The sequence below is a fragment of the Melospiza melodia genome, chromosome 2 (assembly GCF_035770615.1).
Source record: "Melospiza melodia melodia isolate bMelMel2 chromosome 2, bMelMel2.pri, whole genome shotgun sequence".
NCBI classification, from domain to species: domain Eukaryota; kingdom Metazoa; phylum Chordata; class Aves; order Passeriformes; family Passerellidae; genus Melospiza; species Melospiza melodia.
The window spans coordinates 9,181,977-9,209,371 of record NC_086195.1 but is presented as its reverse complement, the minus strand read 5'-3'; the positions used below and the strand labels follow the sequence as shown (position 1 = coordinate 9,209,371).

The window sequence follows — 27,395 nt, the reverse complement described above, 5'->3', positions numbered from 1 at the left end:
GGAGCTGTATTTCCTGATGTGGGCTTTTCTTCTTGCACCTCTGTTTTCTCTCTGGTTCCCTGGTGCAAAATCCTGTGAGCTTTACCAGCACTGTCAAGGGAGGCTTTGTAGGCACTCATTCAGTTTAGATCCCCAGCATATCCTTCTGAGAAGACTCAGGGGATGTATCCCAAATTAGGCACTATGGGACAGTGTGACCTAAAATCACATGCTGTTGGCAGAAAATGTGAGTCTTTGTCAGAATCAGCATCTACCAAAATACCCATTCTGATTGATATTATAGTTTGTTTCATGCTTTCTTAAAAACACCTGAAGGGGAGGGGAAGTATAACCATAGCTACTGAAATAAATGGCTGCTGTCCCCTGGGCTGTGACAGCAGCATTTATCTTTCTACAGCCTATGTGTGAGAGGAAGGAAGAGAATTCTCCAGCTTCGAGCTATTTTCTGTCAAAAATCTTAGTGTAATTTTTGTACAGTGAATATTTATAACTGTTGTTGGTGTCAATACAATTTTTTGCAGTTAGTGCACTTATTTACATTTTAATGGCCAAGCCAATAAAGATTTATGCACCTGTCATCTGAATTTTCCACAAAAGTGGTGATTGCTTAAAAAAACCCTCATATCTCCTGCAGAATACTCCCTCTCCAAGCATCTTTTAGATGCCTTCATTGTTTTGGGAAACAGTAGGCTTACAGCTCTAAAAGTCATAAGTTAAACCCAGCAAAATCCTGCATCAGTCTTCATGGCAAAACTTCTGCATATTACAAAAGCACTTGCTCAGGAACCATTTTTTTCCTCACTCTGTTTTTCAAACACTGTCTCTTGAATGGCAAGGGCTGTTTCATCACTTTGATATGTCTCAGCTGCACCAACTACATTATTTTTGTAGCTTGAGGAGATTCGCTGTTTAGTGCTGACCTTGTTTTGATTTTAATGCAGTTAAAGGCATAATTCAGATCCCTGCTTTGTGCGCAGCCACACCACTCAGAAGGGACACAAAGTGCTCCAGCATCGACTGCCCTGCACACATAACCTTCCCAAAAATGTGAACTACAGAAAAAACCCTGAAGGCATCCCCTCTGTGCCTGCCCACGGTCCCGGCACAGCAGCCAGGACATGTGTGCCCTCATTCTGGCCATGCTTCTGCTGGAGGCAGCCAGCCCACAAGCCTTTTTTATTCCCACACCACTGCTTTGCTGCCAGGGCTCTGCAGGATCAGCTCCTTTTCCATGCCCAGGCTAGCTCGGTTATTTCCCTGCTGTCCATCCCCAGGGGTGGCTGCGGTGACAATGAGGAGGGGCAGGCTCCCTCGGGTGCTCTGTGCCCTCTCCGGGCTGTGCTGTCACTCAGCTCTGCTCCAGCTGAAACTGGGGGTCTCAAAGACATGGAAGTGTGAGGTTTCTGCTCGGTTTGGGTGGGGTTCAATGTCCAGAGTAGTTTTAGCATAGAGTTCCCATTCGAGGCTGACATAAAGCCAAGGCCAAGGGCCAGGCTCTTGTAAGGCACCGTCCATAGGTCACAGCTCTTACAGTTTCACACAGTCACCTGCACAGAGCTGCAGAAGAGGCACGGCACAGGCGGAGAGCTGGAGGAGCCCCGGCCCTTCACATGGCTTCGGTGCAGAGCTCTCGCTCTTAGGTACAGCCCTGCTCAGCCACACTGCGTGGCTGTGACCAGAGCGCCGTCAAATCTGCGCTACTTGCCCGTGCTGTGCTCTCCAGACCTCTGAAGCTTGCAGGAACACGCATTCTAACCGTGACACTGAAGGATGTTTTCTCCCGTACGGGCAATTCCCTCTGCAGCTCCGAGCGTGCAGCGCCTCCATCCCCAAGCCCCTGAGCAGCCCCAGCGACGCCTCCGAGCATCTTCCCGAGAAAACGGGGCGGCCGGGGGTTGTCCTTCACCTCATCTTTCAAAACCTCAGCTCCCCCATCCCTGAGGTAAATGTCACCCGGGCAGGCGGTGTCGGAGCCCCGTGCCCGGGCGGGGGTCCCCGGTTGGCAGCAGGAGGCGCGGTGAGCCCGGCGGCGGCAGCCGGGCGCTGAGCTCACCTCCCTCCGCCCCCCCGCTCCCTTCGCCCTCCCCCTTCCCTCCCTCCTCCTCCGCCTCCTCCCGCGCCCAGCCTGCAGCCGGGATCTCAGTATTATGGCATCGAGGAGAATGGAGACCAAACCCGTGATAACGTGTCTGAAAACCCTCCTCATCATCTACTCCTTCGTGTTCTGGGTGAGTGCGGCTCGGCGCGGCGCGGGCACACGGGCACGGCAGGGCACGGCAGGGCACGGCCCGGCACCCCCGGACCCACCTGCCCGGGGCTGGGGGCCCCGGGGGCTCCGCAACGCGGCTCGGCCGGGCTGGCACCGCCGGGCGAGCGGGGACGGGGCATGTCCGCCGGATACAGATCTGCATGCACACACACACATACATATATATGAGCTCACACAAATATATACACACACATTTCCATGTATTAAAAATGATGGGGTTTGCCTCCTCTCGCGGCGAGCACATCCCCCCGAGCCCCCGCGGGGGAAAGTTGCAGGGGTCTCCCTGAAAGCCTCCATAGCCTGCCCCTTCCCCACCGCCCCCCTGGCCGGCCGGACCGTGTCCCCACCGCCAGAACCATGTCCCCACCGCCAGAACCATGTCCCCACCGCCAGGACCGTGTCCCCATTACCGGACCGTGTCCCCATTAGCGGACCGTGTCCCCGCCGCATGCCCGTCCCTCCGCGGGCGATGCCGCCCGAGCCCCCCGGTACCTGCTGCCCGAGCCCCGGCCGCGGTACCCGCGTTTCGTAACCGGGCTCAGGCTCCCGCAAACCATTTTGCTGACCCAGATGCATTAATTGAGTTGCCGCGATTGCCTGACACGGCCCGGCCGTGTTTTTCAGGGGGCTGGAGGTTTTGGCAGCGCCCCGGCCTGTTAGTCAGCGCATCCCCGGCAGCAGCCGCGCATCGCGGCGGCCATCGGCAGGTTAAGGAGCTTTTAATGGCACACGGTGACAGCGCACGGTAATGGCCCCGCTGTGTGCAGTTGGGGACCTGCTCCGCGCAGCATCGGCACAGCGCGCTGGGGCGCATTTGTCACTTCCCAGCCGGGGGAGCTGGTTGTGCTCTCTCGGTTTGGTAGCTCTGCGCTGTGGAACACACTGATTCAAATCTTCATCTTTCTGCTTAAAAAGGCATTCCAAACAAAGATTTGCTTATTCATGGCAATAACGTTTGACATCCTTACAGTGAACACAGGACTTCAGCTGTTTCAACTTTAACTTCATAGGCTTTTTTTTTTTAAAGCATAATTTTTGTTTATCCATACTTATGGCAGTATCTCGGTGTTATTGGCTCCCTTGTACCCTCCTCCCCCCCGATATTTAACTTATCTCCCCCTTATTTTAATTATCTTGGTGGCAGCAGAGGTGTCTGATGACTGAAATAGATAGGCAGCCAGAATTATCTGTTGGGTTTTTTGTTGGCAAGTAGATTCTTCACATTATTCTCAAGGAGGTAGCTGGCTAAGTTTATATACTTACCACAGTTTCAAGATTCGTGCTTTCCAATCCTCAGTTCTCAGCAGATCTGTGAGAAACCCCTCTTCATTCTGTGATGAGTGAGCAACTGCAGGAGCTCAGGCAAATTCACTGGCATCTTTTAAAATTGTATCTTTTTTTTTTTTTAAGTGATTGTTTTATCTGCTGCAGCCCGAATAAACAGAGGGCTTAGATCAGCATGCCCGTTGAGCTAGCACATTTCACCAACACTAATCCCATTTAAAAAGAGAGAATTGTACCCTGAGCCAAGCAGCTGGCTGAGGGCATTTGTGCCGGAGGCTGTCAGGATGCCAGGCCAGGTTGACAGCTGGGACCTCGTGGGGTAAATGACACAGCTGAGCTCGGGTTGGGCTCTGTCAGAACCCAGGAAATGGCTCCAGCAACACAGCTGTGCTGGTGGGATGCTCTGCTGTGAATTCTTTTCCTCTGAGCTGTGGGTCAGGCTCCTGTGTCGCCTGATCTTCTCCAAGGGCATGGCCCACTCTTCCAGTTACTTAACATTTGATGGTTACCAGAATTTCTGTTTGTCCTCCTGCTTGAGCCTGGAGAAGGAGGAGGAAATCAATGGTTGGGGACAGAATCCTGCAGCCATGATCGAAGGAGAATGAAGAATCATGCTTGCTGTTGCATCTGGTTTCTAAAGGCACCAGCCAAGGGACATAGGCAGGTGTCAGTGGGAGAAGACAGCAGAGGATTTGGTAAAGGTCCAGAGCATTTGACAGCAGATTCTAAGTCTTTATCAGTTCTCCTGTGCTAAAATCTAATTCGTATTTTTGTCCTTTTTCTGGGCTCTGAATCCATTAAGAATAAATTGGAGCAGGATGCCATGAGGAAGCAAAAACATGGCTTGCTCTGGCTGTATGCTCATTTTGTTTTTTTCAGTCAAGCTTGAGAGCTGAGGGATGCATGGACTTCCCTCAACCTCCCCCTCCATTATTTTCTGGGGAGATTTTTGTACTCTTAGAATCTGCTGGCTCCAGAGTCAGTGTAACTCAACTTGAGTCCTTGTGAATTCTCAGAGCTGAAAATATGGGAAGGATTCTATTGGACGAACTATTTTAATTTTTTTTTCTTGGACTGAGCTAAATACCAGAGGGAAACCATGCCAGGACCACAAATGGCTGGTTTGTAAAATTTTATTCTGACGGCTTTCCCACATTTTTTGGAGAGGTTGTAAGCTGATTTCTGAAGGAGAGAGCTCTGTGTTGCTTAGCTGCAGTTTGTATGGGGTTTTTTTTCCTAGCTGTGGGAATGGAGCTGTGATACAGCACAGGGCAGAAACTCATCCTGTGGCAGGGTGGTGTGTGGTGGCAACCCTTTGCCTGGTGGGTCAGGTGGTTACAAATCTGTGGGAGTGGGGAGAAGATGCTTCTTTGCCTCCAGTGAGCTGTTCTGAACCATTGTGAAGGACTCCTGTGTGCTTCACATTGTTTATAAAATATGAAAGTCTGTGTGCACAGCATGTTCCCCCAATAAGTGATTTTTTGTCAGGCTTAAATATGAATTGCATCTGTATTTGTGGGACAGATGTGTATAGGTGAAGGCTTTTAGTATGAGCATTAAATGAGGCTGCACAGATTTCATGGGAGCTGTAGGACCGTAATGGGGAGACACAGTTCATTCAAATTTCATGCTGCGTAGCTTGTTCCTTTCCAAACAGGTTTTGTTTAATATAACTTGTTATTTTGATAGCTTCTTCTCCTCCCCCTCACCATACTTCCCAACTTCTTTTTGTAAATGTATCAACATGGTAAAAAAAATTCCAGAGGTAACAAGCTTTTTGTGTGCTCATATGTATTGTTATTCATAGAACACATTAAATGCCTAAGGTTGCCGCTTTTGGTCCTTAAGGGATGTAGTAATAAAAATTCAACAGCCATTTTTTTCCTAATCAGAATTCTATACTGAATGCATCTGGTTTGGAACTAGCAGATTAAAAAAAAAAGGTGATAATGCTCTGCTTGGCTGTTAGCTATTTTTATTTTTTCCTTTTGGGTATCATAAATTGCTTGTGTAGAAATCCGAGTTAGAGCCTATCTTGTTTTTAAGAGAAAATGAATTTTGAATTAGAATTCTAAGTGAATTTTTTATAGGAGAGAGAAACCTTGAAGCACCCCTCAGTAGCTTGTATTTGTCTAGTACTTAAGTAACCTTTGGTCTTAAAACATGTGTATAATTAATATTTTACTGTAGCCTTCTAAATATATTTTGTTACCAAATTAACTGCCTGCCTCAGTGTTTTGGGAGGGAGCTTTAAGAGGGCATGCACTCATATCCTTAAAGTTATATGGCTGAGGAAAATGGGTTTTGTCTTCCATGCAAAGCTTGTTGTTGCCCCAAATAGACACCGTAGCAAAGTGATTATTTTCTGATCCCAGGCCCTGTGAGACACTTGGCACCAAATGAGTGCTTTGTGTGTGTTGTCCTGCTGGAATGGGGTTTTCTTGCTGTCAGTTAGTGTCATAAAAACATGTAAATAGAGTTTCCATTTAGATAACATTCCAAGGTGGGTCACTGATCTGAAGAGTGTCTTCCAAAGTTTGTGGGGACTCCATTAGGTTCTTAGAACTTGCTGTGTCTTTGGCTATGTGACAAAATCAGAACTAAGGTACCTGCTCATAGTTCATGGTAGTTTGGTTTTCTGAGTTTTTATTGCCTTGAAAATAGACCTGTGCCTCCTGGTGTGACCCCTTGGAAGTTGGCAGGGGGCAGGAGAGAGGTGAGGCAGATAAGTGTTGCAGGGCTGTGATTTTAAAAAAGGTGCAAATTGTGTGTTTTCATACGGTTCCTCTTCTTTTAGCCTGCTCCTCTGGGAATGTGGTGCCACTGGTGTGGGGGTCAGGGGGTCTGGAGATGGCCCCATGAAGGGTGGTGGGCTCAGTGCCCCTCTGGCGTGGGAGGTGTGGGAAGTCCTGGTGAGTGATTTAAAGTGCCTCCCCTCCATTTTCATCTTCTCAGAATTCCCCCAAAAGGGGCCACTTGTGGTGCTGGGAGTGGCTCTGCTGTTGGAACAGACACCTCCCACTGTGGCAGGAGGGTGGAGGGGGCATTTCCCTGCCATTCCAGGGCTCACAGAGCTGTTTTCCAGGAAATGGCTGAGACAAAGCGTGAGTGTGGCAGCCTGCTTGGAAACACAGATTTATGGCTCAACTCCTGACCCATCCTCAAATGCAGCCATCTGAGCTCTGCATTACAATGTGGGATTAAATTTGTGTGTCCCTTTGAGTTACTAGTGGCATTACTCATGTCCCCTATATGTGTCCAGCTGGGTTGCTGAAATAACTGGTTTTCTCCCCAAATCTCCTTTCCAGTGTTTCTGCATTGGTTCCTGCATGTGTCTGTTCTTTTTAATACCTCTTACCATGCCTGTATTTCTTCTCTTTTAATTCTTCTTAAATATATGTTAGCAGATGGTTTTAGATGAAATATTTTGGGAAATTTTTAGCTTTTCCATGTGGCTTAGATTGCTCAATCTCTTGGTGGTTCCATTTGACTGCAAAGTCAACATTCCTATACTTTTAGAAAGAAGTGTTATTGCTCAAATGTAGTTACCTGAAATCCCAAAAAACCCCCAAGCTCTCAAAAATGCCCAGTATCCTCCCATCATGATAGATCTGAAGTGCTCCATTGTTCAGCACAAACCTCATGCAGCTGCCTCCTTAAGTCAGTTGTTCCCTGTTCTGTTCTCATAATGATATACATGAAAGATTAAAGATAATGGTGTTTTCCAGTAAGCATAGCCCAAGGTGAATTCTGATGGCTAAACAAATAACTGGGTTTTTAAAAACAACAACAAAAAAAAAGGCTAGATGGTGTTTGAAACCATAACTCCTGTCAGCTTTGTAAATTCCTTCTTGGGACATGTACACACCTTGGCTTAGTTTAGTGGGGGTTTGATTGGGATTTTTCACACTCTGAAAATTGTGTGGTTTTCGTACAAATTAGCATTTTGCACCTCATTTAATGGAATAATTGACTTTGCTGTTGGCTAAATCCTCCTTCTTTCCTGTTTGTGGAGCTGTGCTTGCATCTCAGCAAGTGCAACCCCTTGACCTTGGAGTTTGCATCTGGACAGTTCTGTGGTTTGAGGATGGTGACATTTTCACACAAATGGGTCAGTTTCGACTAGTGAAGGGGGATAGTGGGGGACTTGGAAGATGTTTCAGTTCTGTTTGGGAAGGCACAGGATGCATTCGTAACCCAGCAGTGGCAGGAGCCCTTTTTATCCTCAAGGAAGGGCAGGAGGCTGTGGGGGAGTGCCACTGTGTGTGTAGTAAACATTTGGCTGTTTAGTGTTCCCTCCTGCTCTGAGCAACCTGTTGTGTGCTAAACAGGGTAAATATAAATTCTAGGGAAAGGTGCTGGGGAGGCCTTGTTAGCACTTTTCCATGAAAACAGCAGTAGAGTCCTTGGATGCTGCTTCATTCCAGCCTTGCTTGTCAAGGAAACGGAGGCAATTATCATAGGTAAACCAAGGGAATTTAAAATGGATCCAATAATCTGATTTTATCTCTGATTCTGTGACTATTTATCAATTCCCTGTGCTGTCAGGAAGGGAAATTAGGTTACCTGGTACTGTTAGTTGTCTCCATCTCTGGATTTTTATCATCATTTCTTCTGTTGTTGCAACTGTCCTACAAATTTACGTGCCAGTGAGTTAATAGATGAGTATCTAGAAAGGCTCTTTGTGCATGTGAGCTTGCAGAAGCATCTCCTTCAATATTTCACATGCTGTTTAAACCCAGTGATGCTTGTTAGAGAGATGCTGGCTTTGCTGTAGTGCTGAGTCCCTTCTGCAGCCACCAAATTTGCACTTTTCATCCCTGCTGATCTCAGTGCCTTGCAAACCTCAGGACTGAATCTTTAAAATAAAATGCAGGACTCAGAAGTGACTGTGGAGAGCAGATGACAGACATTGTGCAGCTATTTTTATTTGCATGATGTTTCTTCTTTAGGCTCATTTCTATTAATTAGCATTTAATCATCTCTCAGAGATGAGAGATGGGCAGAGCAGGCTTCTTTCCATCTTCGCTCTCTCTCATGGTGGTGGGCAGATGGTTGAAATGTTCTGTCTCTATCACAGTTCTGGGTTAGCAGAGGGAAGCATTTGAATTTCCCTTGCACTAAAGGGACTCTGAAGCATGGCACACTTGTGTCTTACTGCATTATTGTTATTTCATAGCTGAGCTGGTTCTTTGAGCTCCGGGAGGAGGACACAGGATTTTTAGGAGCTACTGTAATGACAGAGTGGAAGTTAATGTTTTTAATAATGTTAATAATTTTGCTGTAATTTCTACGTAGTGTTTTGCAAGATGTTTTCCAGATGTGTTTTTTTCATCTCTGTGTTTCTGGGGACAGTACTAAAATCTTTACAAGATGCAAGCAGCCCCCCTTCCCTCTTTGTTTCTTGCTTTTCCCATCTCCCTGAATTGCTGTGCTGAGTTCAGCTGGTGGCTGGCCACTGTGTGATGCTGGCAGTGACCCTCTCCCAAAAGCCAGGCAGGATTCACCACATTCACCAACAGCCTGGGCTGAGCAGAAGGTTGAAATCTTGCCATCGCTTACTATTGGGAGCTATTTGCTGAGAGCTTTGGGGAAAGGTTGGGTTTGGTTTGGGTTGAATGCGGATTTGGATGGATCAAACTGAATTTTTTTTTTTTTTGTTATTATATTCAAAAAGGGTCTTTTTAAAGAGTTTAATTGGGGTGAATAGTGATGTGATGGACTTAGTCTGCAGAAGCCTCTGGATCTTGGGAGCAGAGCTCAGGAAAAGGCTGGCATGCTTGTAAGGTTCTGCAGAGAAGTCAGAGAGGAGAAAAGAGAGTGAAACCCTGTAAATATCATAGGAAGAGGAGCACTTACATTTCCCTTTAAACTGGGAAGAGAAGGAAGCCCCTGCTGCCTGACCCACATAACCACTCAGTGCCTTAATGCCTCTGAGCAGAAATGATCAGCTCAGACCTGCTGCTGCCACAGGATTGGAGCTGCCGGGGAAGCTGACAAGTTCCTCAGGCTCTTGTTCCTGACTGGATTATGGGCACTGCTTCAGAGAATGCACAAACAGGAACAGCAAATTGCCTTGAGTGCCACCAGCAAAGCTCATCTGCAACTCAACCTGAGTACATCTCCTGCAGCTGAGGATTCAGCTAGGCCATGCTGATTTAGTAATTAGATAAGTTTTAAAAACATTTGTCATTTAGATGGAGTTTCCCATGGGTTGGCCTCCATCTGGAAGCAACTTTGAAGTGTTTGGAGAATTCCTTTTAGCAGTTTTTGGCAAAAGAATATGAGAAATTGCTCATTTTTGTATGTTTCTGAAAGTAAATGGGAGCTATATCAAAACCTGACATTTTTGATGGAGGTAGTCTTCTCAATGAGATAAACTTAGTGATTTTGGAAATCCTAAAAAAAAAATTGAATTTTTCAAATAAATGAGAATTTTTTGAATATTCCAGGTAGCACTGAAATTCTTTTTTATTTTTTGTGTCTGGGCTTGAAACTGAGGCCAGTTTGTGGCATCACAGGTTATGTCATGGCATGTGTGGCATCAGTCCAGCTGGGCAGCACCAAGGCTTCAAAGTTGTGTCTGGGGCTTGGAGCCCAGCCACAGGTGAAAGTCTGTGGCAGAGATATGGACCTGGGGCCTGCAGGCTCCTGTAGCTTGCAAGGATTTACACCTGGATATCCCCCTGGACTGGGATGTTTGTCCATGCTCGAAGATAATACAAAGGTGCATGGCAGTGTGCAGCTTGCTTGGACTGTCGAGATACTCTGGTGTGACCTCAACCAAAGAAAAGGTGGAGGACATTGTAAACAGATTATGGAAACACATCCAAGTCATTCCAAAAACTATTTGAGATGGAGGATTGCTGCAGATTTCCTGCCATGGAGAATCCATGATTTTTGTTGTCTTCCCTAGTAGCGTCCTGCCCAAAGCATTTTTATTACAACTTAGTGGCCTCCCCTGCATCAAAAGAGAGTCAATACACAGAAATGTGTCACACAAGTTGTGCCTTTCATTCTTGGGAGAATAGGTTAAGATAGAAGAGGAGGCACTTTCCAGGTATGCATTAACAGAACAGATAGAAACTCAATCCTCCTGTTTCACTTCAATAGTACTCAACATCTAACTGGCTCTAATTGGGCTTGGAATGGGAAGATAATTAAGAGCATGTCTGTTTCCCTTTGAAAACAAAGAAAGGAAACAAATACAGATAGGTTACCCTCAGTACCTTGATGGCTGCATCTTATGGCTGGGTTCATTTTCACTGGTGCAGCTGCCCTGTGCTGGATGTAGCATTTATTGCTCTGTGGTGTGCACTGATTGCAGACAGAGTATGATTCAATTTACCTGCAAAATAATGTCTTAGAGGAAATAAGGAGCTGATATTATTGCATGTTTTTGAGGTTTTTTTTTTCAAATTTCCTCTGTTTTCAGGTCAGTGATGCTACGCCAGAGCTCCTTTCTTTGTTTAGCTGAATCTTTGAGTCAGTTAAAGCTGATCCAATGTGCAGTTGCTTGTAAATGTTGAAGTCAGCTTGTGTGTCACCTGGAACTGAGTTCCTCCTTTTCCTGAAGTATACTTCAGGAAAACTGCTGAGTTAAATTGTGTGGGTTCAAATAATCTAGAGGCTTAAATTGATCTCTTGTCCCTGAATAACCTATGGGCCATCTGTGCATCACCTTCAGGGTTTGGTTTTTTTCTGTGCAAGTGTGATCTAAAACCTCCTGAAAAAAGAATCGGGACCTCAAGATGTTGGAGAGCTGACTTGCAGGAATGTTTCCCTGTTATTTCCTGGAACATACAAAACAACCCTGGGGTATATTCCTTGCTTCCAGTTCTCACAAAGCAGGAGCTGATGCAAAGGGATTGAATCAGGATTTTCCAACAGAATGTCACACCATTTAAAAATAAAAAAATGTAGTTCACAGAGATGACCTTACAGGTTTATTTCTGTCATGGCAGGTAGGACTGGGGACACGTAAGAGCCTTTCTAGGAGGCAGTGTGACCTTGCTGCAGGTACTGAATATGTGCAGGATGTCTGTGCAGCTTTCAAAGCATTTGTGCAAAGCTCTCACTGGCAGGATGGGGAAACTGCTGGTTTTGCCCATGGTCTTGAAGATAAATAGTTCCATATGAAAAAAACACTCCTTTTTAAACCTTTTTTTATTGGTCTCCAACTTTATAGTGATGCTTTCACTGGGCATCCTCCCAGCATGGAAAGGGCAGCTCAGTGCCCTCTGTGCCTGCTCAGCCTGCCTCTCTACTCACCAGTGAAGCTACAAACTGCAGGAGATGTGCTGGACCAGCCAGTGTGGTCATAAACAGTATTTCATCCAGCACTTGTGTAATTTTCAACAGAAACCAGCAACAAAAATAAAACCTCCCACTCCCAGGACTTTCGTGTTTTGTAAGCAACAGCTAGTTGCTTTGTGACAAGATGGTTGTGCTCAAAATAGGTATGTCTATGGTAGGGAGAATTTTCAGCTCGTGGAATTATCAGAATGATATGGAAAAGTTGCCTGAGTTTCTGTGAGCTGGCATGATATGCATGTAATACTCTTTAACACAAAACAAACTTGGTCCCTGTTGTACAGAAACCTGAGCATGCTGCACCATAGCTATTTTTTAACAGAAGTATCAGATTTAACGTGTTCCCTTCCCTCCTGCTCACTGACCTCAGATTGCTGGGGAACCAGACAGGATTAATTCCTGTGCCATGAAGAATATCCAGTATTAAAGCAAGGAGCTTGGTTGTTTCCTAGAGCAATGTAACACCCAAATGATAAAGAATATAACTGAACCACAACCACTTAGTTGATTTCTACCCTTAATTTCACTTAATTTCCAGTGTTATAACAGGCATTATACCAAACTTAATTCCTAGTTTTTCCAGCACTATTGAATATAAAAAATATTTAAGATTGAAGACCTCTAAATCTGAAGGATATAGAGAAGAATTTTGTGCTAAGTCTTAGCTCTTAAGCAATCAGTCAAGTCATTAATGATATAAGAATAAGAGCCACCTCATCAGTGAGGAGCAGACAATTACTCAGTTTTTCTTCTAGTACCATTAACCAGCTCATCAGTTGTTAACCAAGCCCAAGTCTGTGTGGCACTAAAATTTCTCTTTTGGAAATATATTTGCTCTACATCATATGTTAGTGCAATACTGGTAAGGAAAAGAATATGGAATAAAAATACATTTCAAAAATAATTACATCAGCTCTGGTTGATGGGCACATGTGGGTGTACTCAGCTTGGTCGCTATGAAGGGTGTAAAATGTCTTACAACATCATCTTGCTCTGCTTAAATTCAGTGGGAAACAAACATGACCAAACTGTCTCATGCAGCCAGGCAGTGGTTTTTGAAACTCACCTGTGCTTAATATTCATGTTCAGTGAAATAGGCAGTTACTCTGGCTTGGGTTCCTCAGAATTCCCACAGACATGTGGTTGGGAGGGTTTGTCATTAATTTGTGTGCTAGATATCTCAACAGGATAAAGTTTCTTCCCCTTCCTCTGTCAAGTTGAATTCTGCCTCTGGTCTCTAGACTTGCTTTGGTTACCCTGTGATTTTACAGCACAGCATCATTTTACAAGAAGATATGTGACCCTCTGGTGTGGTGGTCCCACTGAAGTTTAGATGGACTCTAAAAGAGGCAAAATTGTGTTTAAAATTTCACAGCTTCTATGAAAACAAAGTCTAAACTAGCATAATAGAAGAGCAAAAGACTTATCTCTGTGTTGATGAGTGTGACCACCTGAGTAAGGTGGTGGATGAATAAATGCTGAGTACTGTGGCTGGCATCAGAGGGCATGGCAAAGTGCATGTTATTTGGATTAATTTCAGAAAAAAACTGGACTCTGGCTGCACCCTGTATATTGATAAGATGGGATTTTTTACAACATTGATAGCTGTATATTTTCTCTAGTCTTGAGAAGCATTGTGCAGTTACTTAGAGCAACACTAACTTTGGATTTATTTACCAGTGGTAATACTTAAAAAATAGTAGTTGGCATGTCCATTTGATAAGACAGAGCCACTGCTGCAAGTCAGGCAATATGTCTAGGATGTGGCACAGCTGTGAGTTAGTTATATTAAGTCCCTAACTGTAATAATTAATATGTTGTAGCATTCACTTTGACATCTTACTTCAATTGCAGGAGTAGAAAGCTGAAATAATAATTAGGGTTACCTGATGTTGCTTGTAGAATATGGGAATGCTTCTGGAGAAGTTTAATGAATTCTGCTTGTGAAGACAGATTATGATGGAGCAGCTGGCTGTATCTCAGGTATGAAATTCATACACCATGATGCTTCTTTATTCTGAAGCTGCATAGACAATGCTCTGAAAAAACCTTTCAGGCTGTCCAGCATCTTGGGAGAGGGAGTTACATGAAAGCATCCCCAAGGTGAATGGGCTTCCACAGCTGGGAATTATCCATGCAACTTTCCTGACTTCACAGGAAAACTCTTTTGTGGGGGAAAAAAAATATTCCTGTCATGCAGGGCATAGGGGGGGAATAGTTTATCTTCAGGGAAAGAGCTGCACATTTCTGTAGATGGATATCCACCTTTATTTTGGGAGATCACTCGACTGGGGCACAAGCATGTTGACACAGCTCCCCATGGAGAGGAGACTTGGTGTACCTGCTCAAGAATGTCCTCCTCCTCTTTGTGCTGAGTGCCAGGGATCTGTTATCTCCGTGGAGTGTTCCAAGGGTGGCAGGCAGGATCAGGTTTTAGTGGTGACTTCCAGAGCAGGGTGGTTTGTTTGCTTTACCCTGCTGTGGACACGAAGACACAGAGGAAGATTTTGCTAGTGTGGAGTTCTGGTTAAAGACCTGAATTTTGTCATTTGTGGGTTCTGCCAGGTCTTGTGAGTGGGATTGTCAAGTGCTTCAAGGAGCTGGACTGACTTACTGGCTCAAAGAAGTTTCTCTCTGTTTTACTCAGGCAGTGGATATTATGACAGCTACAGAGTTATTAGCAGTTTTGTTTCATAAATTTTAATCAGGTAGCTAAAAAGAGCACTCTGTGTGAGGATGCAGCTCTCAGGACTCTGCTTTAGCACAGGGAGAGACCCTAGCACCTGCAGGGGCAGAGGCTGTGCTGGGAAGGACAGTGGGGGCTTGCCAAGCTGTCATTTAAGGCTAGAACATGTTCTAAGGAAAAGGGTATCAGGTAACTTACTGCTTGGAGGAAACTTTTAATTTGGGGATTTCTTCAAGTAGAAGGGAGTTTGTTCATGCTGAGAGCCTATTCTGCAATTTGTGCTTTCTCCCACTTCCCAGTGAGACCTTTCTGGAAAAAATTAATGCTGGCTGCTCTTGGTTTTGTGTCAGAGTTAAATTAAGGCTTTTCACTAGCCTGGATTAAGGTGTATTTTGGTGTTTGGTGGGTGTAGGCGGTGACAGCTCATGGAAAGATGTGATCATTCATCCTAGCAGGCATCTTGCATCTGAGTGGGTGAATGACAGGCTGGTTTTCTTCTAAAGACTCTGTGCATTTCTCTCCAAAATCCCTTGTAATGCCCAGCTGGTCAGGCTGGGAGCAGAGCAGAATGCCTTAAAGCAGTCACTGTTTTGTTCTTACCCTCTCCCATGGCTTGGTGAACAAGAGGGCAAAGGGCTCAGCAGGGACTCAGCAGAAGGTAATTAATTTCTCTGGCATTCCTGGACCATGCTGCTTTCAGGCAGAGAGAATTTTCAGGTTAGCCACAGCATGATTTCTGTTTCCCACTTCTCCTTCCCCCTGAGTGGGTATCATGTAGGGACAGAGATTGCTCTGTGGCTTAGCTCATGCTTTTGTTTTCTGTTATCACCTTATGTGGTGCAGTTTAAATTACACTTTTCAAATGGTAAATTGCTTGGGAAAGACTTCTTAATGCCATTTCTGCTGGCAGTTTATTTCATACTTTTCATGCAAGTTGTACCAATCAGTGTCTGGTGGGGCTGCCTGCTAAGCAGGAACAGATGGCCCATGCTAGTGAGGACAGGAAGGATCACAGGGGTAGGAGCCAGTGTTATCTACATATGTGGTTTGGATTGCATCATGAATGCTTCCCAGGAGGAAGCACAGCTGGCACTGGAATTGCAGAGATCTGATTTTTGGTATTCTCTGTTTGAAGTCTTGGCATATGTGAAAATCAAGTTCATGTTGGGCTAGATCAATAATATTGAAATTCTTCTTGGATAAAATTACTTTGCTTGCTAGTTTCTTTGGTTTTTTTTTTCTTTTTGCTTATCCTGTAATCAAATGCACTATGTGATAGAAAATACACAGAAGAGAGCAGCCAGGTCCATGATGTAATCTTGCTTCCATGTGTGCTCTACCACAGGATGGCCTGAAAATGGAGTAACCAATGCAAAACTGCAGGAAGAAAGCCAGAATTAATCATAGGTGGTTTGACCACTATTTCCCCCTCTAGCTTGCTCTGGCACTAAAATACTTGAGTGCCATGCTAGGCAAAGGGCCAAAGAGGAGAAGGGGATGTGTCAGAAAGTGGCTGCCTTGCAGAGCTCATGTTTTGGGCAAGTTTTGCTTTCTTCCTAATGCTGGGCTGGCAGCACCCCCTGTGCTTCGACCTGGTTTTCATCTGTAGCAGTGGGCACATCTCCAAGGGGGCAGGGAAAAAGCATGAATGAAGAAAGCTGTGATCTTAAACACAGTCTGTGGATGCCAAACTCTGATTCTGCCAAGGCTTAGCCACAGCCACCTTTGCTTTGTGTGCTGTATTATATTGGATGTTTGTCCAGGTGCCAGCAGGAAAAGGCTGAGAGATCCCAGACATGGCCACATGATTGAGATTTGGCACATCAGGCCTTTCAGAGGGCTCTTGGAGTATATATTGGTACCTGTCTTCTCTTCACACTAAGAGACAATGTGAATAAAAATGTGAGACACTTCTTACTGAAAAATTCACTATCAGAAAATCATAGGAAATTCATTCCTTTGTGGTTTTGTGGGTTTTGGGGGATTTTTTTAGGGGGGGGATTGGTGGCTTTGTTTAGTTTTTTGTTGTTGTTGGTTGGGGGTTTTTTTTTGTTTTGTTGTTGTTTTGGGGGGGGGGGTTTGTGTCTTTTTGGGTTTTTGGTTTTTTTTTCTGTCCTATAAGCTTTCAGTTTAGAAGATAACATTTCATTTGGTTCTGATATTAAAATCCTTTCCCTTCCCCTGCATGGACAGAGGCTGAGCAGTCCTTGCTTTGTTTAAGGCAACAAGAGCCTTTGTCAGTCCTGGGATAGTGCAATCACAGAACCACAGAATGGTTTGGGTGGGAAGGAACATGAAAGATCCTCTGCTTCCAATTCCCTGCCAAGGACAGGGATGCCACCTGCCACACCAGGCTGCTCAAACCTCCGCCCAGCCTGGCCTTGAACTCTGCCAGGATTGGGGCAGCCACATTCTCTGGGCAAATTCCTCCAGTGCCTCACCACCCTCTGCCTTCTATTCTCAGCAGCAGAATAATAACCTGTGGTAGATAAAACTCATTACAGCTGCCCAGAGAATGATGTGGAAGATAACCTAAGGCAGTCCTGTCAGGATATGTCCTTATCCTTGGGCAGCTGAGCTAGGGGAAGACCCTTCTTGTCAGCCTGGCCTGGAAGGATTTGTCTCACAACTTGCCTTATGAATTCTGCACTTTCCTAGTGCTACATCATTGTGTTGACTGTAGTTCCTGTTGCCTTGATGTGTGTCTTTGAGCATAAGCAGAAAATGTTGGCAATGTGTCAGGAAAAATCCATGAAGAATGGCTCTAAAACACTCTGGGAGGGAAGAGGAGACCAAGTAAGGTGGTGACAATTCCTCCTCTCCCCCTGGGCCATGTACACAAACCTGCTTGGGTTTAGGGTAAGGCCAGATTCTGCATTCACTTAAAAGCTTTTTCACCAACAAACTTGTGTATGGAGACAGAACTAGAAACACATGGCTGGTCACTCAAGGGAAGGAAAGGGAAGTTTATCCCCACTTTCTCCAGGAGACATGGAATATATGGCTGTGTAGAACAGTCAAATGCATTTACCCTTGATGGAGGTGGAGCTGGGCATTCCCTGGTTCTCCTTTTCCCTGTTAGCTCTGGGGTGGAGTCCCATGGCATTCCTGCTGGAGAACAGCAAAGGAGGAAACACCTGCTTTTGGATACAAGCTGCTGAAGGGATCAAAGTATTTAATGATAACTCTCCCTTGCACTTCCCTCCCTTAAGCTCTGCTCTTGAGAAATGGCTCATTAATTTGTTAGTGGCTTGATGAGAAAGGAGGGGGTGGAAAACCACTAACAAATGGCTTTGGTCCAGGTCAGGTCTCTCTATAGCAGGAGGAACTTGCTCTTTCCCCCCTTCTTCCAGTGCGGAGATGAGGAGCTGGATGGTGAGGAATTCCTTCCCCTCACCAGTTATTCCACAGACTGCTTTGGCTGCAGCTCATACACAGGCTGCTATTTATAACATTTCTTCTTGATGGACATGACAAGTTACCAAAGAAATGATGTAAGGGCTGTAGGACTTACACATAGTCCAAACTGCCACATCCCTCCCAAAACTTCACACCAGAGTTTAACTGTGGAACCTTACTCTCCTTTTCAAAGGTCTGTGTGTATATCACAAGTAACAGGCAAAAAGGTCTTTATCAGAATACTTTGATCTGATAAATCAGTCTTGCAGACAGATAGAAATTGGCAGGTTCCTTTTGGATGGGTTTGGCAGGCACTGCTGGAGGAAAAGGCAGTTCATCACCTGCTCAGGAAGGAGAATATCCTTGTCATAACAGCATCCATTGCTGGCCTTGTCTCTGACTCACTGAACCATCAGTTTTTTACCTGACTTTGAAACTGGCAAGAAAACCACAGGAGGACTGTAAAATGGAAGTGTTTGTACTTGGTTCCTGTTGTAGGAAGATGTGGATTTTCACATTACATATTTCAAATTGGTCAGAGGAGGTGAGGAGGCCTGTAGAGACAGGAGATTTATTATGCTTTTTGTTACATCAAACAATATGTGAAAGATGATTCATACAGAAAAGTTGGAAGAATTAAGGTAACTTAATCTGGTTATGTAGGTATTTGAACAAAGAAAAACTCTAGCATTGTTTGTTTTGAAACTCTCTTTATGAAGGGACTTAGTTGCTCACAAATATCCCACTACTGAAGTTATATATATTTTTGCTCCTGACTTAGCTGCCAGTGTTCCTGCAGCACACCTGGGTTGCACTTTTGAGGCTCCCAGCTTTAGGAGTAGAAGACAAATGGTGAACAAATGATAAAATGATATTTGTGTATATACCTAACCTAAATACTAACATCAGGAATAATGCTGAACATCATGGATGTAATCCCAAAGTTCAGAGCTCACTCTGTTTCTGATGCTTCCAGCAGAAGCAGTTATTCCATTTTCAATACTTCTCTGTGGCTAACCAGCAGGTTCCCTCTGATTTTATGACCTGCTCCACAGGGAATGCCTCATCCCAAACACCATGAGCTCTTGCACTTCCTCTTTTCCTTTTATTTAAAAAAATTATGAAATCATCTCTCTCTCTTTTTGTTATTCCCTCCCTCTTCCCCCGAGTTTAAAGGTTTACCTTATGTTTTTGGATTGGTTCAGAAAAGCTTGCTTCCCCTTTTGAGGTCTCCCTCTATCTGAAACTCTTCCCAGCTTGTCAGAAATCCAGATGCTGGGACTTTGAGGCTGTGGTACAGTCTGGAGATCCAAGCCCTCACTTGCAGGCTGTTTTCCCTGTGCTTTTGTCCTTGTTCAGCGTTTTGGGAGGGATCTGCCTCTTGGGAACTGCAAAAACAAGAGAGCGGGCAGCTGCACTGCAGTGGCAGGGGATCCAGCTGCAGGGCATGCAGGATTTACAGCAGTGCTGAGTAGCACAACCACACTAAACCCATCCTGTGCCAGCTGTATCTGGGGTTTTAATGCCCTCCCAATGAGGCTGCAGTTATTTACTGTGAGTGCTCAGTGTGGCAGACTGCCCTGCCCTCATCATCACCTGTGCCCTGAGCAGCATTGCACACCCTGCACACCCTCCTGCTGTGCCCTTCTGCTGCTTTTTTTCCTACGTTCAGCAGTGAGCAGGGGAAAAAAGAAGAAAATAAAAGCTGCGTTGCATTTTAAAAAAGGAAGGGAAGGAGTGAAGAGAGGTGAAAAAATAGAAAATAAAAGTGTGCAGAAGCACACACTTTTAAAAAGAAAATAAAAGGGAGGTGCAGAAGCATACACCTTCGTGTGCTGTGTGCTGGCACAGGGGTAATGACATCAGCTGAGGCACCAGCACACCCAGAGATGTCAGCAGTGCAAACTGGGCTGCACCCCTGACGTCCCTGTGCATGCTGGTGCCTCACCCCTCATGTCCTTCACAACTCACCCCCCTGGACAGCACAGTCTCTGTGCAGAGCTGAGCTCTCACTCGCTGTGGGATTATTGGCAGCAGCGCCCAAGTATCCCCAGAGATGCTGCTGTGGGCAGGCTGCCTGTGGTGTGGCTCACACTGTGCTTTGGTGGTGTCCAAGTGCCTCCCCCTGTGCCCAGGCAAGGCAAAGCTCATTTTGAAAACAAGTCAAGCCCAGAGCTGCCTCCTGTGCTCCTGTGTTGTTCTCTGGCAGCAGGCAGTGAATGCTGCTGGCCGTGGGGTGCCTGGAGGGGCAGCACCCCTTGCTCACCCCCAGAGCAAGGCTACATCAGGGATCCCTGCCCTAATGCATTATCAGAGTTTCTCTAAGGCCATAATAGCATGGAATGCCTTTGGGGTAGGAATTCCTCCTGTCTTTCCTTTGGGCTTTTCTTCCTTCACCTGCCAGGAGTGAGGTGGGTGCTGGTGCTGGTGGCTGCCTGTTTGTAGCTGTGTGAAATGTGGTTGTGCAAGGATGCCAAAGAAGAAAGGGTGGGCTCACAGAAAGAGAGAAGGAGGATGTACGGAAAAAAGAAAACAGAAGTTAATGGAGAAGAGCAAAGGAAAACAGGTAATTGAGGCAACCAACCAGTCAATTGTTGGCCAGTACAATAAATCAGTGGCCAGGCAGAATAAATCAGGAAGGTGAAGGAGGAGATAAGGCTGGCAGGGCATTCTGTTTCATGGCCCTGTTCATTGCTTTCTGGGACATGTCACTTCTTTATCCCTGGGTTTGGTGCTTCACTGTGGGGCCTATTCATGCCCCTCTCTGCTCCCTGTGTCTCAGGGTGAGGAGCTGCTGCCCCACTGACCCCACTCTTTGGTGGGGGGAGCAAAGGGAAATGGTGTGGGAGCAGGATAGTTTGGGAGATCCGTGTGTCTCAGGGGTTGTGTTGGGATAGAGGAACCCTGGGAAATGGGTAGGGGAAGACATCCCTGTGCTTCTTTTCAACTTGCCATCGTGGCATAAAACCCCTTTATGTGCAGGTTAGTCTGTGCAGCAGAACCAGAGGGGCTGGTGGGAGGGGAGGCAGGTGGCACTGAGGGCAGGGAGGGAAATTTCCAATTGTGTGGATGCAAAACTCCCTCGTCAGTCCCTTTCCCAAACAGCTTTGTCATGTTTGTCCCTCTTGGTGGCATCCCGATTCACAGAGTTTTCACCAACAAATCAAGGCTGCCAATGGCATGGGCCATGAAAATTGCCACTACAAGGACACCTGTGCCTTGAATCCAGCCCCACACCTTTGGAAATGCCTGTGAGACTGTATTTCAAAGCTTTATGTGCAGGAAAAAGGAGTGCATATCAAGGGTACTTAGGAAACATCTCTGGCTGGAAGAACTCACATCACCTTCTGGGAGACTTGTCACAAAGCCTGCTACAGCAACATCTTTGTCATCAGCCACACAGCTGTTTATGAGTGTGAGCACTGAACCCCCCAACGAGCCAAGCCCTTCACTGGCTGCACCCCATGTGTCTGTGCCATGTGCTGGAGGTGTTTGTGCAGTGGGACTGGGCCTTCAGTGCAATCCTAAAGCCAAGGGGTTCCACATGCCCAGTCAGCTGTGCAGGACAGCCAGCTTCCAGGGTCTTACTTTCCATTCCTATCAAAATTCCATTTTCTCCCACTTCCTTTTCTTCTATTGAATGAAAAAGCCAGTATCACTAATGATCCTATTTTTAAATGTAAGTTTCAGAAATTCATGAGCTGCCTGAGTGGAACAGAGCATCTCTTTTGTTTACAAGTGCAAATCATTAGATCTTTGCCAGACCATGGGTGTTGTGGAGTTGCTTAAAGAGACTTTTCTGGTGACATTAAGGGACAGAATATGTTGAGATACCCAACAATAGTGAAGTTGAGCTTATGATGGGCAAGTCTGTTCTGAGAAAAGAGAACTGCTTCAGAGCATTTGTACTAATGAACTTTCTTTGTGCTCTGCATGTTTGTCTGCTTTGTTCTCCTAAACGATGGTGCATTTCTGGATAATTTCCTCTGCTGGTGAGCTACCCCCATCAAGTTGAAAGTTGTCTATTTTTAAAATGCCAGCTGCCTCTTGGATAAAAAAGCCAGTGCTGATGTACCCTTGCTTGCAATGCATTATTCAAAGTCCTTTTTAGACTCTCTCAAATAAAGAGCTTCATTAATATTTCAGCGGTCGCTGTGATTCTCTCCAAGGGGGTTCCATTCCTTTTTCTCACTTGACACCCCTGTATTTCTCTGTGCAGTGAAGATGATTGGATTTCCAGTTACCTTTGGTAGAGTGAACTCATCGTTTTCTGCAGGAAGTGGATCTTAAAAGAAAATCTGACCTTGAGATTGCTGCTAAGGAGACACCTGGCACACCCAGGATCCCATCACAGCCCTGAGCAATGGGAGGGGTTTGGGAGTGGAGGGGCTGTTTTGTGCACCAAACACCAACTGTTGGGCACCATCATTCTGATCATTCCAGCTGGCTTTGCTAGCTGAGAAGGGGGGTAGGGAGGGGGATTGGAAAAGTAGAATCACATCAGGTTGGATTTCTAGACAAAGATTTGCTTAATGGGGTTTTCTTGTGTAAATATTAACTGCATTTGAACTGATTTCAAAACCACACTAAGGGTTATTTTTTTCTTTTCTTGCTGTTAGGTACGGAACCTGTGATAAAGCTGGGGTTATGAGAAAGAACAGAGTGATTTATTCACTTGAGATACTGGTGGAAAATCAGTAGCAGGCAGGTCTGGAAAAAGTGGGTTTAGCTCTAAAGAAAGGATGAGACAGAAAGTACCAACCATTCTGAACTCACTGCAATATGAGCAGTTTTCCTAATTTATAGGGTTCTTACTTCTTTCCTTGTGATGCCACAAATAAAGATTCCTTTGGCTTGATTGTGCATGACAGGTTTTGGTGCTGGGAGATGGAGATCAAGTGATACAGAGCTGTGTAATAATTTTAAGAGGTAGTTTCTCAATACATCCAGCAATTAAGTGTCTGAAGGGAAGACAAGCATTCAAAGCTGCTGCTCAGCCATGAAACAAGAGCAAGAGAGAGAGAATGGTTGCTGAAAATCAATGCTGCATCACCTGAGTGCATGAGAGCTGCAGGCTGGGGTCTCCCCTGCAGGTGGGGGAAGGGCTGATGAAGAGGTAGAGATAAGTAGGGTGGGGACCATCAGTTATCAAAGAAATAAACAACCACAAGCATAGAGGGGATTCAAACTGTGGATACCTGGACACTGTGTTGGCTGCCCACAGCATGCCTGGTTTGCATGTCAGGCAACTCTTGCACTGTCAGGCCTCTTGTCAGGACACTGTGCAAGGGGAATCCTGTGGCTTTGCTTGCACAATACTAAAAATGCTGTGAGCTGCAGTTACTGAGCATCCAGAAACTTAAATTCTGCTTTGCTGTTGAAGAAAATGACTATGACCAGGCTGGTTAAGAATAGCTTGATGTTTCTGCCCTAAGTCAGCAGTAAAGTGATATTCTGGACAAGAAATAAGTCTTCAGTTTAGGGGGTTTTGTGTTTGGGTTTTTTTTCTGTGGGTGATGCTGTGCTTCAAAATGTGGTCTGTGTTTAGCTACGTTATTCAGTATGAAATTAAATTTCCTTTAGTTTCATGAGGTGAATAGTTAGTATCTAAAAGCTGTGCTTCTGCTTTCCCAAAATGTGCAGAGGGGTGGCTTGTTCCTTTAGGACCCAAATAATAGCTACTGTTCTCAGAAAATAAAGATTCCCCCCCCCCCCCCCCCCCCCCCCCCAAGACACACTTCACTGGAATAATTCATTACTTTTCTGGTGTAATTTCTTTAACATTTTTTAAAGGATCTTGGCTCACAAGCCGTTCAGAAAGTACAAGAGGGCACATTGCAGGGTGCCAGGAGGATGGAGGGGATGCCAAAGCGATGCTGGAATATTTTGACCAAAATGTTGTGTCTTGCTGAGAAAGGGCTGAGGATGGGGTGTGTTGGCAGTGATTTGCCATCGGTGTGTGGTTCATGGTTACTTTTCCTTTTACATTTGAAATTATTTAAAATTGCCACAGATAATTCTGAGCAGAATTATCCAGATCTGGGCAGCACAAAAAATACCTCCTTGTTCTTGTGCCCATTAGTCCAATGGGAGGGAGGAGTGAAACCCTTTGCCAGGCTTTGCAAATGTACCTCTGTGCCTATTTATTTTGTGTTGTACCTATTTACTTTCAATGGGTGTCTTCTGCTTATGCTGGGACAGCTCTCTGCCATGGATGGGGCTGGTGGGGTCTGCCCTGGCAGCAGCTCCGGGGCCAGGCGGGGTTTGTGTCCTGTCCCTGTGTCCTGTTTCCCTGTGTGCCGTGTCCCATGTCCCTGTGTGCCGTATCTCTGTGTGCCATGTCCCATGTCCTGTGTGCCATGTGTGCTGTGTCCCTATGTGCTGTGTCCCGTGTCCCTGTGTCCCTGTGTCCCTGTGTCTCTGTGTGCTCTGTCCCTGCATCCCATGTCCCTGTGTCCTGTGTCTCGTGTGCCGTATCCCTACGTACTGTGTCCCATGTGCTGTGTCCCATGTGCCCTGTCCTTGTGTGATGTATCCCTGTGTGCCATGTCCCATGTGCTGTGTCCTTGTGTGTGTGTTGTATCCCTTTGTGCCGTGTCCCTGTGTGCCATATTCCTGTGGGCTGTATCCCTTTGTGCCACTTCCCTGTGTCCCGTGTCCCTGTGTCCCATGTCCCATGTGCCGTATCCCTGTGTGCTGTATCCCTGTGTCCCATGTGCCCTGTCCCTGTGTGCAATGTCCCGTGTGCCGTGTCCTTGTATCCTGGTTCAGGGCAAATTTTGGAGAGGCCCCCCCAAAGGGGCTTCTATAGGAAAACACATTCAATCGGCCCCTCCCCCCAACCGGTGTAGGAGAAACTATCTCCTTGGAGAAAAGTGGAAAAAACCTGTTTATTAAACAATAAAACCTAAACAGTGTTGAACAATAAAACCCCCTTTGTGCTCCAAAAGAGATGACAAACTGAGAAAGTCCCTCCCTGGGTTGCAGCTCAGCTCACTCAGTCTCTGATCAGTCCCTCAGTGCTGGAAATGTCGCAGGCCCAGCCCAGCCTGGTGGGCCTCAGGTGGAGCTGCCGGTGCTCCCCTGGGTGTTCAGGCCAGAGCAGGTTAAACAGGGCAAAGAAAAGGAAAAAAAAAAAATACAGTCCAGGGAACTTCTTTGCATCAGCTACCTAAACTAACTAAAAGCAAAAGAGAGCTCTGTCCTGCTGTCTGTCCATCTGCAGACAACACAGTCCATCCGCTGGGATGTGGAGGAGGAGTGCAGTGTCTGAAAACAAACTGCTGCTTCTCCTCTCCCCCTTCACTCTCTGGAACAAGTCTGAAAGGTGCAAAACTTATTATTCAGCATAAACAGACCAAGATGATTGGGGCTAAAAGCATCATATAGTCAGCCTAGGACACCCTTGTCACCGTGCCTGCAGCGGATCATCCTGTCATGCGCTCTGGGGTTGACCTTAATCCTCCTAATACGGGATCGCCCTCCCTGAGAGGGACAATAACAGCCTCGGTGTCCCCGGCAGTGGTAACGGGGTAAGAGAGGGATAATAACAACCACAGAGGGACAATAACAGCCCCGGTGTCCCCTCCGGTGGTAACGCGGTAAGGGAGGGACAGTAACAGCCCTGGTGTCCCCGCTGGTGGTAGCACCATAAGAGAGGGACAATAACAGCCCCAGAGTGACAATAACAGCCCCGATGTCCCTGCTGGTGGTAACACAGTGAGAGAGGGACAATAACAACCCCAGAGGGACAATAAACAACCCCAGTGTCCCCACTGGTGGTAATGGGGTAAGAGAAGGGCAATAAACAACCCCAGAGGGACAATAACAACCCCAGTGTCTCCACTGGTGGTCACTCAGTAAGAGAGGAAAAGTAACAGCCCCAGAGGGACAAACAACCCCGGTGTCCCCGCCGGTGTTAACGCCGTAAGCCAGCCTGCAGCTCCAGGGAGGAAGTGTTTGCAGGGTGCTGAGATGCAGAGGATGGAAAGAGTGCCCTGGGAAAAGCCAGGAGAGACGGGATTGCTTCCTCTATTCCCTGTTGCTGTGGTGTAATACGGCAATGCTTAATGCAAGCAAAAAAGATGCTTTAAGCAAGAAATGAACAAATATATTCTACTAAAACTATAAATATAAAACACATGGTAGCTAATAAACGACATGGTTACAAAGGTTTCTTTTTGGTTGGGCTGAGAGGGAGGATTATGGGAATCCTTAAAATCAGAGGGTTTTGGGAAAGCTGCAAAAGGCAGGCCTCAGAGACAGCAAACTGTGACTAGAGCTAAGCAGTAGCCATAAGATTTGTCAACAGAAAAGTTATAAAAGAAGTAGAAAGTGACGACAAATAGAATAATAGTCTGTGTATTAACACTTAGAGTAACTCCCTAAGTTAAAGAAAAATATATCTAGCAAGATATTATGAAGTTCTAAGCTTAATAAGAGAGCTCTGTGCATTGTATCTTAAGGCTTACAGCAAATACTGTATTCAAAATAAGCAAACATTGTTTTAACCAAAGGTACGTGTAGAGTTACTATCAATATGCTTTTACTTTGTGTCATTAGTCAAAAGATTTTCAAAGTAAGTTGTAACATTAAGTTCTTTGTCTGCTGCCAGGGATGTGAGCTGCTGGCATCTTCCCATTGTCATAACCATGTAATGAGAGTGATTCTGGAAAATAAAACAGCTCAAGGCACGTTCCACAGCAGTCCCGTCCTGTTTTTGATTTGTACATGGACCCCCAGCCAGCACTACCCACTGTGTGTCCATCAGGGCTTCTGGAATTAGCACTGCCTGCTGGGAAGTTCCTCCTTCTAAAGTTGCTTCTCCTGGCCAAGGCACCTTTTCCCCATTCCAACAGGGCTCCCCAAGGTACCTGGACTGGCTACTGTTTGCTCTTTCAAATCTCTGGAGATCTCTGCTTCTTTTCCCTGTCCCAAGAAGGAGGGAAAGCATCCCTTTCCTTTGTATCCTGGCCCTGCTACTGCCTTTCCTTCAGCAAACTGTTAATTACAATTAAATGCCTGTTACAGTCCCTGTGTAAGTAATAGGTGACTTGCTTCTGCAAGGGCTGCAGAAGGGTCCCAGCCCAGGGGACCTGTCTGAATGGTGTCTGGAGCTGATGTTCCCATCTGGTTGTTAAACACTGACACTCACTATTTTACCCAAATGGTGGCTGCTGGAGAAATTTGGGCTGTTGTGTTTGAGGATTGACTGATGTGAGAGCAGATGCTCACAGAGAAAAATGGGTGCCTGGGCCTGCCTGACCTTGCAGATGGCTTATCTTGGCATACAGGAGCCAAATCTCTTGCAAAAGCCCTTTGCATTTGCTAATGGTAAATCTTTTTTCCAGTGTGCAGGAGTGGGGAAACAACAGTGACCAAAAGGGAGAACAGGAGTTCAAATTGTCTGGGCAGATTATTAATCCAGATTCTTAGGGGATCAGG

At 45.8% G+C, this 27,395-nt stretch overlaps 1 protein-coding gene across 1 annotated transcript in view; it reads left to right on the top strand.

Annotated features, from left to right (window-relative positions):
* The first annotated feature begins 2,068 nt into the window (after positions 1-2,068).
* TSPAN7 (tetraspanin 7) overlaps positions 2,069-27,395 on the top strand; it is an 88,974-nt gene continuing 63,647 nt past the window's right edge. The window contains exon 1 of the mRNA XM_063181990.1: positions 2,069-2,228. Coding sequence (XP_063038060.1) covers positions 2,148-2,228 — 81 coding nt within the window. The 5' untranslated portion in view covers positions 2,069-2,147. The remainder of the gene's footprint in view (positions 2,229-27,395) is intronic.